This window comes from Protopterus annectens, chromosome 4.part0 (genome assembly GCF_019279795.1).
Source record: "Protopterus annectens isolate FY-2018-M chromosome 4.part0, PAN1.0, whole genome shotgun sequence".
Taxonomy (NCBI): Eukaryota; Metazoa; Chordata; order Ceratodontiformes; family Protopteridae; genus Protopterus; species Protopterus annectens.
Window position 1 is genome coordinate 87,958,482 of NC_056733.1, and position 16,311 is coordinate 87,974,792.

The 16,311-nt window shown below is 40.7% G+C and overlaps 1 protein-coding gene across 1 annotated transcript in view; it reads right to left on the bottom strand.

Moving 5' to 3' along the window:
- TBCD (tubulin folding cofactor D) overlaps nt 1-16,311 on the bottom strand; it is a 3,708,267-nt gene that overhangs the window by 1,088,658 nt on the left and 2,603,298 nt on the right. The window contains exon 22 of the mRNA XM_044068123.1: nt 7,258-7,280. Coding sequence (XP_043924058.1) covers nt 7,258-7,280 — 23 coding nt within the window. The remainder of the gene's footprint in view (nt 1-7,257; nt 7,281-16,311) is intronic.

Consider the following 16,311-nt stretch of genomic DNA (forward strand, 5'->3'; position numbering starts at 1 on the left):
TTCTTATATACAAATCTAGGGCCATCTGCTAATATATCGGAACATCTGCTGTCTGTAAAATATGCCAGTTCCAGGTAACTATATCTTTCACCATATTTAACCATGGGAAAATTTCAAAACAATGGGAGGACAACAAAACCTATGAGGTGATCTGATTGATTGCCTATATAGAGCAGAAAAATATGGACATGCTCTACTATCACGCTCGTTGGATATTCTGGCAAAAGCTTGATCAACTTCAACTTGGGTGTAACCCCTGATGGCAAACTCTTTCTTCAAATCTGACAAACTTCCTTCAAAGTCAGTAGTAGTACATGACAACCTTGAGACCCTGAAGGCTTGACCTCTCACAATGTTCCCATATATATGTTGCGAATGCATACTCCGCCTATGGAGATATGACGGTCTATAACAGTCCTTCCTATGCATCCTGGTCAGCATTTTGCCTTTCTCCAGCCGGATGTTCACATCCAAGAAATCAACAGTGACTTGGGATCAAGTGAGGGTAAATTTTAAAAAATAATTACTACTATTACTACTGGGCTACAACTCATACCACACATTTCGGCCACAGAACACGGACCGAAACACAAAAGGGGGGGGTGTATCCATATTCATCAAGGATACCCACACCTCCAGGTTAGTGGCGCAGCATGATACCTCTGAGATCATCCATGTGCAACTAACATCGGGCAAATCTGCAATGCAGATTGTGGCCTGGTACAGATCACCCTCCAGGACCCAGGACCTCCACTCTGCCTTTCTGGAGACATTGGAAAACATGAAGGTCCTACCGAACACCCTGATTTTGGGAGATTTCAATTACCCTACCATTAACTGGGAAAACTACTTGAGTACAAACTCCCAGGCTCAGCGCTTCCTGGAATTTATCAACTCAAATGCCCTGGGATCAGCTGGTAAACTCCTCTACCAGAGGCCACAACATATTGGACCTGGTCATCACTAACATGGGCAACAGGTGCTCCGTACCGGAGGTCAACCCGTCACTGGTTAGATCAGACCATAAACTAATCACCCTGGATGTCCACACCCCACCACCACCCCCAACCAAGGAAACCACAGTGAAAAACTTTTCTAAAGCAAACTTCACCTTACTTAAGGCATAGGTGGTAAGTTTCACAGCCCCCACGCTAAAGGATAACACTGCCCAAGATGCAGAATCTTTTACAATTGCACTCTATGAGCACCTACAAGGATGCATGGATCGTGCCATCCCTAGCAAAACCAAGACTCACTCCCTTAAGGGAAGGAAACCAGTCTGGTGGACCCCTGCCATAAACAGGTTATACAACAAAAGGAGGAAACTAGTTCAGAAAAAAAGCAAATCCCAAGAAGGAAAGACTTCTTTAGCTATGTCAAGAATCTAAGTGGCAACTCACAGATATGCTCTGAGATAGTGCAAAATAGCACAAAATATACTGAACCTACTGATACTGCCAACATACTGGCAAGATAGATTCAGTGCAAACTTCACCTCCCTCTCACCTTCAAAAGGGCACACAACAATACCAGAAAAGTGTACTGTCCCGGAAATCACAGAAGCACAAGTGAAAACAGCCCTTTCAAAAGCCAAAAACACAGCATCAATGGGGCCAGATGGTGTCCCAGGCTGCGTCTTGCACGAACTACAGAACGAACTAACCCCCCCACCTAAACAAGCTGTTCAACCTCAGCCTCTCCACAGGCTACGTGCCCATAGAATGGTGCACAACAATGGTTATTCCACTCCACAAAGGTGGGGCTGCAACTGACCCTGGTAACTATCACCCCATAAGCCTGACTAGCCTGGTCTGCAAGGCTATGGAGCGCATCATCATGGAACTCATTAACAAAGACATTGGGAACCTCCAAACCTTTGACCCGACCCAGTTCTGCTTTGTTAAGGGCAGATCATGCCTACTAAAAATAGTTGACTTCTTCGAGACAGTTACCAAGGCCATAGATGAGGGAAAGGTAGTTCACACAGCCTACCTTGATCTCGCCAAAGCGTTAGACACAATTCCTCACTTGGGTATTATAGAAAAACTCACCAGCCTGAACATAAACCCCTATGTCACAAGATGGGTTGCTAACTGGCTTAGAGACAGAACTCACACGGTAAGAATAGCGGGCTCCAGGTCTGACTCTAAACCAGTCACAAGTGGTGTCCTGCAAGGCTCAGTTCTGGGACCCCTACTGTTTGGCATATATTTCTCAGAAGTACAGGCAAACACAGGAGGGCTATGGCTAACCAAGTTCGCCAATGACTGCAAACTGGGAGCCATAATTGACTCTCCGGCTGACATGGACATCCTCCAAAAAGGCCTTACTGAGACAGACTCATGGTGTCAAAGTCATGGTCTCAAGCTAAATGCCAAAAAATGCATAGTCATCCCGTTTGGGAAAAACAAAACACCCACGAATTACCACATAGGCGGCAGCCCCTTAATACAGAAAAGGTAATAAGAGATCTGGGGACCCAGGTAGATAGTAATCTCTCCTTTGACAATCATATTGCCAAAGTAGTTAGGAAATCCTTCTATGTGGCCCATCTAATTACTAAGGGGTTCGCATCTAGAAATACAGAGGTTATAGTGCTCCTCTACTCATCACACATTAGACACATCATAGAGTACAATGCCCCATTTGGGATGTACCTCACAAGACACTTCCAACAGCTTGAAAGACCACAAAAGCACCTCACCAAGAGGATTACTGGCCTCAAACATAAGTCCTATGCAGCCCAACTGAAAAAAACTCCGGCTGTACTCAGTGGCATATCGCTTACTCAGAGGTGATCTCTGCCTGACTTACAAAGCCATGTCCAACTCAGAATTGATGGACATGTTCCACCTAAAGAAATCCAAGTCACTGCGAGCCACGCGCTCTAGTGAGCTAAACCTCGCCACAGCAATAAATAGAACATGCTGGAGGGATAGATTCCTGTCACAGAGACTCCTCATGCTTTGGAACAAAATTCCTAACTACATTAGGCAGAGCCCCTCACTAACATTCTTCAAGAGAAGCCTTGACGAATGGATGGGTAACAGAAAGTACATCCCTGGGATCACTTCATTGGCTCTGCTTGACAGAGGCTCAGTTAATTAATCAATGGGGTGGCAAAAGCCGACACACACTGGCTAGGCTTATAAATGCCCTCGGGCAGATAGCCTAGTACCTACCTATGAACCTATTATTTAAAGAATGAAAAAACAAGCCAAGCTCTTGCTTGTTGCCTTTCCAACCAATAAACATGTCATCAACAAAACGTCTATATATGGCAATATGACCTCTATGTTGTCCCAATACATGATGGAATTCCCATTCCGACTTCACCAAATTGGCTTAAGAATTAGCGCAGCTGGTCCCCATAGCCATGCCAGATTGTTACCAGTAACATTTATCCTGAAACATAAAGATATTGTGTTCAAGGACCAGCTCTAGAAGCATGCACAGGAAGTCAATATGCTTCATGTCAAATTTATTACTCCTAGCCAAAACTGCCCTGACCATACTAATGCCTTCCTGGTTAGGAATGCATGTAAACAGGGATACAACATCTATCCTCACTAAAAATTGAATATCCGAAACATCCCCCTCACGGGTCACATTATATAAATCTCTCAAAATGTTTTCAGTATCTTTCAATACAACTTCACTCATATAAAGAGCTATTCGAAGTTGTTTGTCCAAATAAATGGACATAGCCTGTGTCAACCAACCACTCCCAGCTACAATCGGTCTAAACTGTGGGAGTGTAGGGTGTTTGTGGATCCTGGGTAAGCCATAAATCCCAGGAATAACAGGAAATTCAGTAATAAAGTAATCAAATAGTTCCTTGGTAAGTAGACCTAGATTAAAGCATTCAAGTAAACAATTATCTATTCTGTTTTTCATCACACTCACAATATCAGCTTCCACACTAATATATGTATTAGTATCAGACAACATCTGATTCATCATATCATAATAATATCAGAATCTAAAATCACTACTCAGCCGCAGTAAAGTTTTTTGGTACAATTACTTGCTGGTTCATCAAGTTTTTGGATTTAGCTGCATATCGAGCTGTCTTCTGCCTGCTTTGGGGAATTTTACAGTTTTTGATATATCATGGCTTCTATTCCTGTTTTCTTAAAGGGCACCTTCAGTGTAACTTTGTAAGATTTATTTTAACCAGCACAAGATCACTGACCTCAGTCAAGTTTGAAGTCTGTATTTTTTGTTGGGGGGGGGGGGGGGGGCAAGAGTGAGATGCTCAATGACATGAATGAAATCTAAGGAAGTCGGTCTCATAGCTGACGACACTCTCTTTAATGAGAGCATACATACTAATGCAGCAGACTTGCAAGCCTGATGTGAAAGATTTTCCACGGTCATTTATGATTGTATAAATGCAAATTTCTTACAGGACAACAGCAAGTCACTGCAGTTTTACAACAATAAAAGGAAGGGAAGTTATAGTGAACAATGGTGCTATTGGATCAGAGCATCATTTTGTCTACTGCAGTCAGAGAATCTGTGACCAAGCAGTTTCTGGAAAGAAGCACTGGTGAACTAGTTCCATTGCTGAATTTCACCATCAGTCTCTACATCAGCTTACTAAAGTAAGTGATGGAAGCCCTCCACCATCTTTACCTTGGATACAATTTGGAAATGTAATAAAGTAAGGCCTTCAGAAAGGTGATGAAGTATCTTGATCATCTTGAGCTTAAGGGAGAATCTTAGATTTTGGTAAGCTTCCTTGTAAACAATACTGCTTTTGCATACTGTCACAGACACAATATTTCTACTTCAAGCTGTGAACAGCAAAGTGTGACCTGGAGCACAAGGTAGGAGTATAATGGTTTATCTTGGTAATTCTTAGCACTATTGCTCAAATGTTTGCTGGACCACCTAAAATACTTTAATCTGATTCACAGATTTTAGCTGCAATGAACAATCTTTCTACAGAATGCTCTTTTACAATTCAAAACATACCAAACATCCTAGAATATGCAGAATAGGACTCTAAGCAACACCTCTGTACCTGAATAGCATTTCACCATCCATTATAAATATTTAATGCACTAAGTACCCTGATTCTGCTCAAAAAACAGTTATATAATATCCTGGTTAAGAGCTACTACAGAGAGAGACCTGATCTTAACAACATTTACATGCTTAAGGACCCCAAAGACGCTGTCAACATTGAATCTGCACTAAAAGCATGCAGTGCTGACCAAAAAACAGAAGCTAAATGGCATAAAGTGGCATTGTTTCAACTCCCATTTCAGCCTGCTGTCTGCTAAAGTGCACCCAGTACTTTGGTTATAGCGGTTTCCCTTACACAGGTAATACGTTAAGACATTGGCCACTTCTCTGCTGCTTTAAAAGCTTTTGAAGCTGGTACAACATCGTTTTTTTTTTAAATCTAGTTCTACATTAACGAGTTGTACATGGAGAAGATAAATCACTATGTTATACAAAGAATTATGACTGGATTTCCGATCATAACAAAAAATTGTGTGCTCTTTATATGTATGCCAAGATTCACCCTGAGAGTGAATTTCTTAGTATCCAAGTCTTGAACACATAATATCCTCATTATAATAGGTGCCCTGATCATACTCCACTATACTCAGCACAGACTGGATGATGCTCATGGCACCATGTACAAATGATAGTATAGTCATCAGCATACTGGGGGTTAATAGTGAAACCTTAGAAATCATTCTTTGAATAGAAAAGTCCAAAATTGAAATATCTTCCAATTCGAATGAAAAGGCAGTCTTCAGATAGGACATGGATGACTATCAGTAAGACACACTCGACAACATGCATTTATTTATTTTAATTTATTTATTCTTTGTTGCCCAGGTTAGTCCCACTAGGGTAGTGCCCACTACCAGGGGTAATGGGTCATGGCAACTGGGAAATTCCCAACTCTTTTTTAGTAGGTGCTGTGGGATCTTTTACATCAACTGGAGTTACCACCAACTGAAGCAGACAGGACCTGGTTTAACATATCCTAAGTACGACACACTCAGAAGTGCAGTGACCACATAATATTGCACTGCAGTGTCAGCAATCCAATCACCCAGAACAGGAATAAAACCTACAGCCTCCCAGCACCAAAGGCGAGCATGCTACCTCCTACATCATAGACATTGCACTTGTTAGACCTCCATTCAGGTAATGACAGATGATGAGAAGATCATGACTGAACCACTGTAAATAATATAACATCAGTCACTTGATCATGCAGAAGGCTCAAGTCACATACCTCTCACCTGTACAGATTTTCACAGAATGTCCAGACTTTTCTTCTTATTTTTGGCCCTTTTTTTCATAAAATTGTGGTTTTCTGACAAATTAGTGGCAAATTATTAAACACTGGAGTTAGAAAATAATGACAGACGTTTGAGTTTCAGACTTCATACCCTTCAGAAAATACATGCTAATGCAACATCTGTTATTCTATCAACACTCTAAGTTTTTTAAGAACAGTATAAAAAAATGTCCCTATTTTTGGGCCTTTGTCTCACTTTTATTTACGGCTTTGTCCAGACTTTTTACAAGAGGTTGAGGTTTGATTATCTTTAAAAGCCAGACAGTTTTCTCAACTACTTTCCACATGGCTTCACAAGTGATGGAATTAAAGGACTAACAGTCATTGCCAAGCTCTAATGTTCTAAATACTTTTCGTAGGCCTGTCTGGCAATGATGATCACTCCGTCCATCTCACATAAGTGTGAGAATCTACACTGATATTCCAGAAGGACTTATTTCCTACTGGGAGGAAAAAAACACAAAATGACTATTATGGACCAAAGGTATTTTACCCTTAACACAAGATATTTAAGTCAGGGAAGCAGACCATACTAAACCTATAAAATCTGCACATGGTTCAGAAATCAGCAAAATAGTTGATAAGCAAATGATTTAACCTCTAAATTGAAGAAAATATAATTTTGATACAGTGCCCACAGAAAATGTCAAAGCACTAAGATTTTTCTGACAAATGGTCTTCCTGGGGAGCAAATGACATACAACTGAGATATTCATTAAATACTTGTGTTTAAAATGCTGAGCATAAGATTGTCTTTACAAAACTTTCTTGCCAGATGCAAGTAAATCCATAATTCAATGGAAACTGTTGCAAGCAGTATTTCAGGAAGGATAGTATGCTACCAACACCGCTAGAGGTCACATAATTTTACAAATTCAAAATCGATGACAGAAAAAGTAAATAAATACAAAGTGAATATTCCTTACCTGTATAATTGGTTTTCATAAAGCTGAAAAAAAAGGTAAACACTTTCAACATAAACAAATTTGGAGCTGTAACACTACACTAGTTTATTAAAATGGCACAAAAACTAAACTATTTTTAATTAGCAAACAAAAACTTTAATGTTACTAACCAGCATGTTACTTGAATACAAACTACATACCTAACAATGTACACTAACCAATGGCCGCATTAAACAATAAGGCATGAAAAGCTGTACTGTTCTGCAATATATATCTAGGGATAACATGAAGCATAACAGTATTTCAAACTCCTCCAGGTATGATATTATTGAGTAATACTCAACACTAGAATGTATTATAATTATTATTATAATAAATCAATGATTTATTACTTGTGTATAATAGGGCAGATTTAAACAAGGTGGTGTTTCGTAATACACTTCATAATACAATCATATCGGCCTCAGTAGCGAAGACATAAACATCAACCATATCACACTTAATTGCAATGTATGGTAGAAGCCTAAAAAGTGCAGCTTGTGAGTGTTTATCTCTGACAGATGATATCTTTCTTCCTGGTCTCATTTTTCTACAAATGGGTATTTGCTAGACAGCCCATATATCTAGTACATGGCTCATCAAATATGCCGATGTTTGCAAACTTGGGAGCAATGTCCTTAACAACCCTGACACCACCTCCCTTCAAATGGCACTTACAATTACACACAAATGGTGCAGTAAAAATTACCTTGCTTTCAATGTGGAAAAGGAATATAGCAATTTAGCAACCTCCCTAACCAGCTTTAGATACTAATGATGGGAACAACTAAAAGCTGTCAAAACAGTACAACAATATGGAATTCTTAGAAATAACTACAGGTTTACAAAAATAGTATACCAGTTTGGTGTTCTTGATGACAATAACCTTTCCGTAGGTACCCATACAGCCAGTACCATCCACAAAGCATAAGAAGGTGCCCCCACCCGATCCTCCAAGAAGTTAACATGCATATCAGCAAGGTAACTGTCCCTCTGTTTAGTGCACCTGGAAAAGGCACAAAGAATCCTCACAGAGAGGACTGCCAAGTATGACTAGTATCACAAATAGTGTTAGAGCTGAGCCACTGTATTCGCACACATTGCTGCAGTCTCATATAAAGGGCTTGAGTGTTCTTGACATACACAGTTTGACCTGACCATGAGTCAGACAAACAGACTACAGTGTATGTATTATGTTCTCTGTCTCTCTTCCAACATAGATGGCTGCATTTTTTTGCCTCACCCTGACATCACTAGCATAATGCCAATCATGTATGTAGAGGACAGGGGTGTGGTGTACTAAACAGAAGTTCAGTTTGTATACCCTAGATCTTAGCCGTTCCCAAACATTGTGCAATACTCAGACAGTGTGCCATACAACAAATGTAAGGGGGATAACGTTACTCCACAGCTCTTCTGCCTAAGATATTTTCTATTGCAGGCCTCTGACTACCAATCAAGCAGCTGGTAATAGTGATAAGTTTACTGTACTCTTTTAGTGATCTGCACATCAACTTCTTGGCAGCATCACAGGTGTTTGCACCTATTTTCTTGGGGGTTGGTCGATCAAACACACAACAGTGGCAGAAAGAACTAGAGAGAGAAGAGACACACACACACACACACACACACACACGCACACACACACACACACACACACACACACACACACACACACACACACACACACACACACACACACACACACACACACACACATAATTGTATTTTCCACCTCATAGGATTAGACTGACATTTTTTTTTTTATTACAAACAGATGTGATACTGGCAAAGTACAGTTGTGTACACTTACCATAAATGTAGATGTTTGAGTGTATTCACTGTTGCAGTCATTATATTTGGATTATCTGCTTGCAGTAGTCCTCAGCCGGCCTGATTAACAAAGTCTTGGGTCCTGCATCGGATGCTGTCCCTTCTTCCATGATGTCAGGTCGTCAGGGGTATAAAACATGCAGCCGATGCCATTACATCAGTTTTTCTTGCCCCAGACATCAGGGCCCCCCTAATGGGAAGCAATTAAATCTATAACTACAAGGATATATCTCCAACAAAAAAGCAAATACACCAAAAAGCTTTTTGAGCATAGTAAGGGAGAGTAGAGGTATAGCCAAAAGAAGAAAGGGGGCTGGAGGGAGGGTAACCAGGACTGCAACAGTGAATACACTTGAACATCTACATTTATGGTAAGTGTACACAACTGTACTATGTTCTTCGTGTTTCAATGTTGCAGTCATTACATTTGGGTAGACTCCCAAAGCTAAGGTTGGGAGGAGGAATTTAAATAGAATTAGAACCAGCTATTAGGCCGTGCAAGATTGCAGAGGCAAAGCCAGCTCTGGATTTAGAGAAAATTGGCAAATGATAATTCTTGGTGAAAGTATGTACAGAACTCCAGGTAGTAGCTTCTAGGATGTCCCTGGTAGGGATGCCCTTGAGAAAGGCTGTGGAAGTAGATGCAGCCATGGTTGAATGGGGTCTGATGCCCTGTGGGATAGATTTTCCATGGTGCTTATAGCAGAAATGAATGCAGTGGCCTATCCATTTTGAAATGGTTTGCTTTGAAATAGCTTTCCCCTCTGTCCCTGCAGCAAATGCCACCAGCAGTTGTTCAGATTTCCTTCGAGATATAGTCCTGTCCAAGTAAAATCTAAGTTGTCTGTGCACATCTAAGGAATGCCGTATCCATTCCCCTTTGATCTGTGGGTTAGGAAAGAAGGTAGGCAAATGAATGGACTGATTAAGGGCCACACTGGATACCACCTTGGGCATGAAGGAAGGATTGGTTCTGAGGGACACCCTGTCCGCATGAAAGATGATGAAAGGCTCCACCGCCATAAGGGCCTGTAATTCAGATACCCTTCTTGCAGAAGTGATTGCTAAAAGGAAAGCTGTTTTCCAGGAAAGGAATTTTAAATCTGCAGTAGCAGCTGGCTCGAAAGGAAGAAGAGTGAGTTTCTCCAAGACAAAGTTAAGGTCCCAGGCTGGGGTTGGGAGCTCTCCTGGATGGCCTTAAATTTTTGGCCCCTCTGAGGAACTGCTTGAGCAGTGGGTGAGAGAAGAGGGGAGGCTCTTTGCTGTAATGAGCTGAAATGGCTGAGGCATGAATTTTGATGGAGGAAAAGGACAAGCCCTTATGAAGCATCTCAGTGAAATATTGTAGAATCTGAGGTAAATTGGGTATTGCTGTGCTCATCCCTTGAGACTGATTCCAGGTACAAAATCTTTTCCATTTTGCAGCATAAGATTTTCTAGTACTAGGCCTCCTTGCCTCTAAAATGATATCTATCACTGATTTACTGAGAGATGGTAAAGGAGAAATTAGGTAATTAGCCAGGCTGCCAGGTTCAGGGTTTGCAGCTGAGGGTGCAAAATCTGGATCTCCTGCTGAGAGACAACAGGGAAGGAGGCTGAGGCAGATGCCATGGGGCCAAGCATGACACACTGCGCAAGAGGGGGTACCAGTGTTGGCGTGGCCAGTCTGGTGCAATTAAAATCATCCTTGGCTTGTCCTGTTTGATCTTTAGTAGTACCTTGGGGAGCAAAGGCAGAGGAGAAAAGGCATAAACTGATAGGTTTTTCCAGCTGAAGGATAGAGCATCCACTTTTCAAGCTAGCTTGGGGGAAATCCTTGTGCAAAATTTGTCCAATTGATGGTTCTGGGGGAGGTGAACAGGTCTATATCTGGGCTCACCCACTTGCTTGTCAACATGTTGAAAATCTTCGGCTCCAGTTTCCACTTGTGTGGATCCATGAGGTTTCTGTTTAGTCCGTCCGCCAGTGTATTTAGTTTTCCTGGCAGGAATTGAGTTTGTAGATTCACTTGTTAGCTCAAGGCTGTGTTCAACAATGCCATGGCTAGTCTGCAGAGGGGGTAAGAATGTGTACTCCCCCTGCTTGTTTATGCACCACATGACTGTGGTGTTGTCTGTCTTTACCATTAGTTGTCCTGGAAGAATGTGGTCCTTGAAGGCTGTTAGAGTATTCTGTACAGCTAACATTTCCATTTGATTTATGTGCAGGTGCATTTAACTTGGGTTCCATTTACCCCGAATGCACTTCTCTGCCAGGTGAGCCCCCCATGCATAGTCTGATGCATCTGTTGTTAAGGTTTGGGCGGCAGGGGGTAGTGTGAATGGTAGTCCCCTGTTTTGGTGGCAGGCCTCTGCCCACCAAAGGAACTCTAGGCATAGGCAAGGTATGATAGGAATCATTGCTTCTAGATCCTGTGAATGTTGATACCATAGGCTTTTGAGATACCACTGAAGTTTCCTCATGTGCAGTCTTGCATATGGAATTAAAAGAATGCAGGAGGCCATGAACCCCAAGACTTGCAGTATTTGCCTTGCAGATAGCTGAGTTTTTGTGGCCACTTGTTTGAAGTAGATTGTCAAATGAATCCGTTTCTCTGGCATGAGGAAAGCCATCTGGGAAGTTGTATTCAAGCTTGCTCCCAGGAATATAATTTATTGACAGGGTACCAGGTGTGATTTATTTACGGTGCACCCCAGACAAGTCAGCACCCTTTGAACAAAGGCCAGATGATTCAAAAGTATGTCCTGGCTTTCTGCCTGAATTAGACAATCGTCTAGGTATGGGTATATCTGAATATTTCTTTCCCTGCAAAATACAATGACTGGAGCTAGGCACTTTGTGAATACCCTGGGTGCAGTAGATAAGCCAAAGGGCAGTGCAGAGAACTGAGAAATGCATGTAGCCTGCTTTGAAGCATAGGTATCTGCTGCAAGACTCCCTGATAGGGATGTGCAGGTATGCTTCTTTTAAGTCTAGTGTTGCCAACCATGCATCTTTGCCTAGCATAGGAAGCAGCTGGTGAAGAGTCAGCATTTTGAATTTTGGAATCACCAGAAAGGTGTTTAGAGTAGAAAGGTCCAGGATAGGATGCCATGTTTTGCCTTTTCTGGGTACCAGGAAAAGTCTCAAATAGAAACATTGTCCCTTTTCCTCTTCTTGTACCAACTGGATAGCCCCCATGCTTATGAGAGAGAGAGAGAGAGAGAGAACTTGATTTTGGGCCTCTGCCCACTGATTTGGGGGTAGGTCTGGCCACCCGCTTGGTGTTGGTAATGTGTGGAAGTGAAATCTGTATCCTTGGGACACTGTATTTAAAATCCATTTGTCCTGTGTAATGAGTTCTGAGTTTTTGGCATGCAGACCAATCTTTCCGCCTGAAGGAGCATTCAGTTGGGAAGTGCTTGGAAGTTTTAAGTTTCCATGGGTGGAGTCTTACTACTCCCAGATTTGGGTGTGGAAATCCCCCACTGCTTAGTCTTGTGTGTCCCCTGAAATCTGGGATTTCTGCTGTGTCTGAGTTTGGCTTGAGAAGACCTGGAATGGGCTGGAAAGGACCAATTCTTAGAGGGCCGATGCCTACTAAATCTAGGTGGCTAAACTTGCAAGAAATATTTAACAGTTTGCATAGGTTTAGCTTTATCTTTCATCTTTTTAAGAACTTCCTCAGCTTTGTTGCCAAACAGGCGACCCTGATTTAAGGGAGCACCTAACAGTTTAGCTTTAACATGATCAGGCAAAGATTGCTCCTTAAGCCAAGCATGCCTTCTGAGCACAGACCCAGTAACAGCAGCCCTGCAAGAGGCCTCTAAAGAATCAAATCCACATTGCAAAGTATGTTTACCAACCTGTTCATCAGAATGCATTAAATCCTGTAATTCTTTATTTTCAGCACAGTCAGGAATCAACATCATTTTTGTTTAAGCAACCCAATAACATGTTGTTGATACTTTAACATATAAAACTGGCGGTTTAAAGCCTTAATGGCCAAGGTTGCAGAAGTGTAAACCTTCTTACCCCATCTATCCAGCGCCCTGGAATCTCTATCAGAAGGGGTAGTTTTTAGCAATAGAAGCCTTAATGCCCTTGGGTCCCTGTGAAATAGTCTCTGGATCCGCAATAGGATTTTTAAAAAGAAACTTGTGTGAATCAGGAACCCTGTAATAATCTGTCAGGTTTTCTGGGAGCAGGAGGCAAAGAATCAGGGGCCAAATTAGATTCCGAAAAGGCATCATCAACAATGTCTAGTACAGGAGGTATAGCTAAAGGCCTATGCTGAGGCAGGAGTAAGAAATCCCTAAGCCTCTTTTTTGAAACAGAAAAATCCTGGCTTTCCCAGTGGAAATGCTCCCTTAAGAGTACGTAAGGTTTCACCAAAAGAAAAATCCTCTGGAGGGGAAGCAGAGGGAATAGAGTCCTCTGCATCAGAATCCTCATAAGTAGATATGGGCAACTCCAGATCATCAGAAGAATCAGAAAAATCAGAATTCTGGTCAGAAGATTCATAAACAACTTCCGCCCTAGGTCTCTTAGAAGGGGGAGATTGGCTTCCCCTGATTAAAGTAATAAGATCTTCAGCCATTCTTATCATTTGTTTTTTAGGCATAGAGGCCTTAGCATCAGTTTCTTAGGCATGGTTCGAGATTTAGGCTTAAATGATGAAGGAGGTGTCGGTTTAATATGCAAGCCCATAGGCCTGAATACAGTCTCAGAAGCCGGTGCCTGCACAGTGGCTCCGGACCCATCCAAGGTACAGACATCCGCAAGTTCCACAGTTGAAGCATCTCGCGGCATACCAGACTCCGAATGCATCTCAATAGAGGCCTGCGAATCAGAAGTAGAGGATATCAGTGGCTTCAAAAGCACCTCACTGAGTACCGGTGAACTGGCGACTGGCTTATGCGAAGTGTTGTCGGCAGCTTTGGACCTTGGTGACCTCTCTCTGTCTTTATCTTTGCCTTTTTTTCGGAATCCCAGTAGTCGGATGGCTAATCGATGACATTTCTGGATAATTAAACCAAGAACATGCACTTCACTGGTGGGATGGCGACACTCTTTGGTATATGGAGGCATAGGAGACTTCAGTAGTTTCTTGTTAGTTGCTCTGCATATGTGACAAGGAGCAATTCATGAAGAAAATAGCTTTGTTAGTCATGTACACATGAAGTACTGTACTATACATAGCTAACATAAAGGATCCAGTGTGGGGCGTGAAAGATTTCATATGATTTATACAAATTAAATATGGCTCCCCAGCATCCATTTTGCATTGTAGCTACTATTTTTTGTAGCAAGAATGCTGAACTTGAATTATGAGGCAGGAGTGCTTTACAATGAAAAAAAATTGTGTTTCTGCCATTATTACATGAACAAGATTACAAGCTGATCAAAATAAAGTATCGTGATGCAGGACAGTGTGTCAAGAATAGCATGTTTTGCGCATCACATTGGAATTTTTACACTGATCGTGAGAAAAAGGCCATCTAAACATCCAAAATGGAAACAAGGATATAAAAAAAGAACACTGGACTACTGTAACTTGTTACATATTTATATTATCTAGCTTCTTCTGTTACAGGAATCAATGACCATTTCATTGCTTTTATTCCTGAACAAAACAGACACTATGAAGATCCTTGGAATTCTGTTTCAGACTGATTTGTCTCATATTAAATTATATATAACCTCTAATACTGTCTCCTGAAATACTGAATTGCAGAAGTGTGAAAAAGTGAACTGAAATATTTTGATTGGTATTACATTTTCTGAAGTGCAGGAAGGTGAAGTTGAACTGAGGAACTTGGTTCGATAATTGTAATACAAACTTTCATATACCTGACACACAAAACTGATAGTAGTCGCACAGTCAGATTATAAAAAAATGACAAATCTAACTGGGGGAATGCATTTGGCAGATGGATACAAAATGTCTTTTAAAAGAATGACTGTTACGCGTACTTGAAAAGAGTTTCAGCTTTTTTAACTTTGAATGTTTCCTTGATTGTTTCTATTTTTTATTGGTTGACATTTGTATATAATGTAATGTGGATATGAGTTCTTTGATTTCTGATGAAAGTTTTTACAAAAGCGGCAATTAAAAGTTTGTTATGCTAAAGTTTCTCTGGTTTCTTTTTTTCTCCTTGCATATTTTGGCAGTTTTTTTTTTTTTGTTTTTACAGATTAGATCAAAATTTCAGGCATGAAAGGCAAGTCCTAAGTGCAAGGAAAAGATTTAATTTAATCTAGTATTCTGTAAAACTAGCTTGACTTTATTCCTGTTTTACTAGTAATGCAAACACTCTAGGGTAGATTTGTAAAAGGGATATATCATCACTTCAAAAGTTCCATGATTATAAAGTGCTTATGTCAACACTAGCTAAGAGACCGGCAACAGTGTTGTCAGAGTTGATACATATGAATCAATGTGGTTTTATGGAGAGGAGGCAAACATTTGACAATATTAGCAGCTCAATGATGATCTAGAGAGAAGCAGAATGTCAGAAAATAATGCGATGATTGTTGGCGGGTCTTGATGCAGAGAAAGCATTCAACAGAGTTATCTGGGATTTTAAGAATAAAGCAATGGGAGCATGTGCAGTCTCTGACAGAATAACGAAGTTAATTACAAGGATAAATGAAAGGTCAGAGGCAAGAATTAAAGTGTAAGGATTCCTCTCCAATAAGCTATATTTGAAGAAAAGAATAAGGCAGGGGTGCCCTCATTCCCCTGCGTTATTTGGTTTACATTTACAGTTACTGGCAAAGAAAATGTGGAGCTCACAAATTCAAGGATATAACAGGTATGGTAAAAAAGTTAGCCTTGTTTACAAGTGATATTATTTTGTATTTTATAAAGCAAGAAAAATAAATTTTTGATATTTTGGAAGATTGAGACAATGTTTCAATTTTTTTCTGGATATAAAATAAAGGAAAATAAAACAAAAGCTACAGCAGTAAACTGCAACCACACACGAATTTGTTCAGCAATATCCACATTTCTGGGAACATGATAAGATGATATATTTAGCAAATGGATTAAAAAGGATTCTGTTATGGCAGTAAAAGGATATGTGGGAAGAGACTAAACAAAAGATGTATGTGGATAGTAAGATACAAGCAGCAAAAATGTTTTTAGTCCCTTTAATTTTATATAAAGGTCAGGCATAATTTTATCAATCACATGAGAAGTTGTAAATGATGATAAAG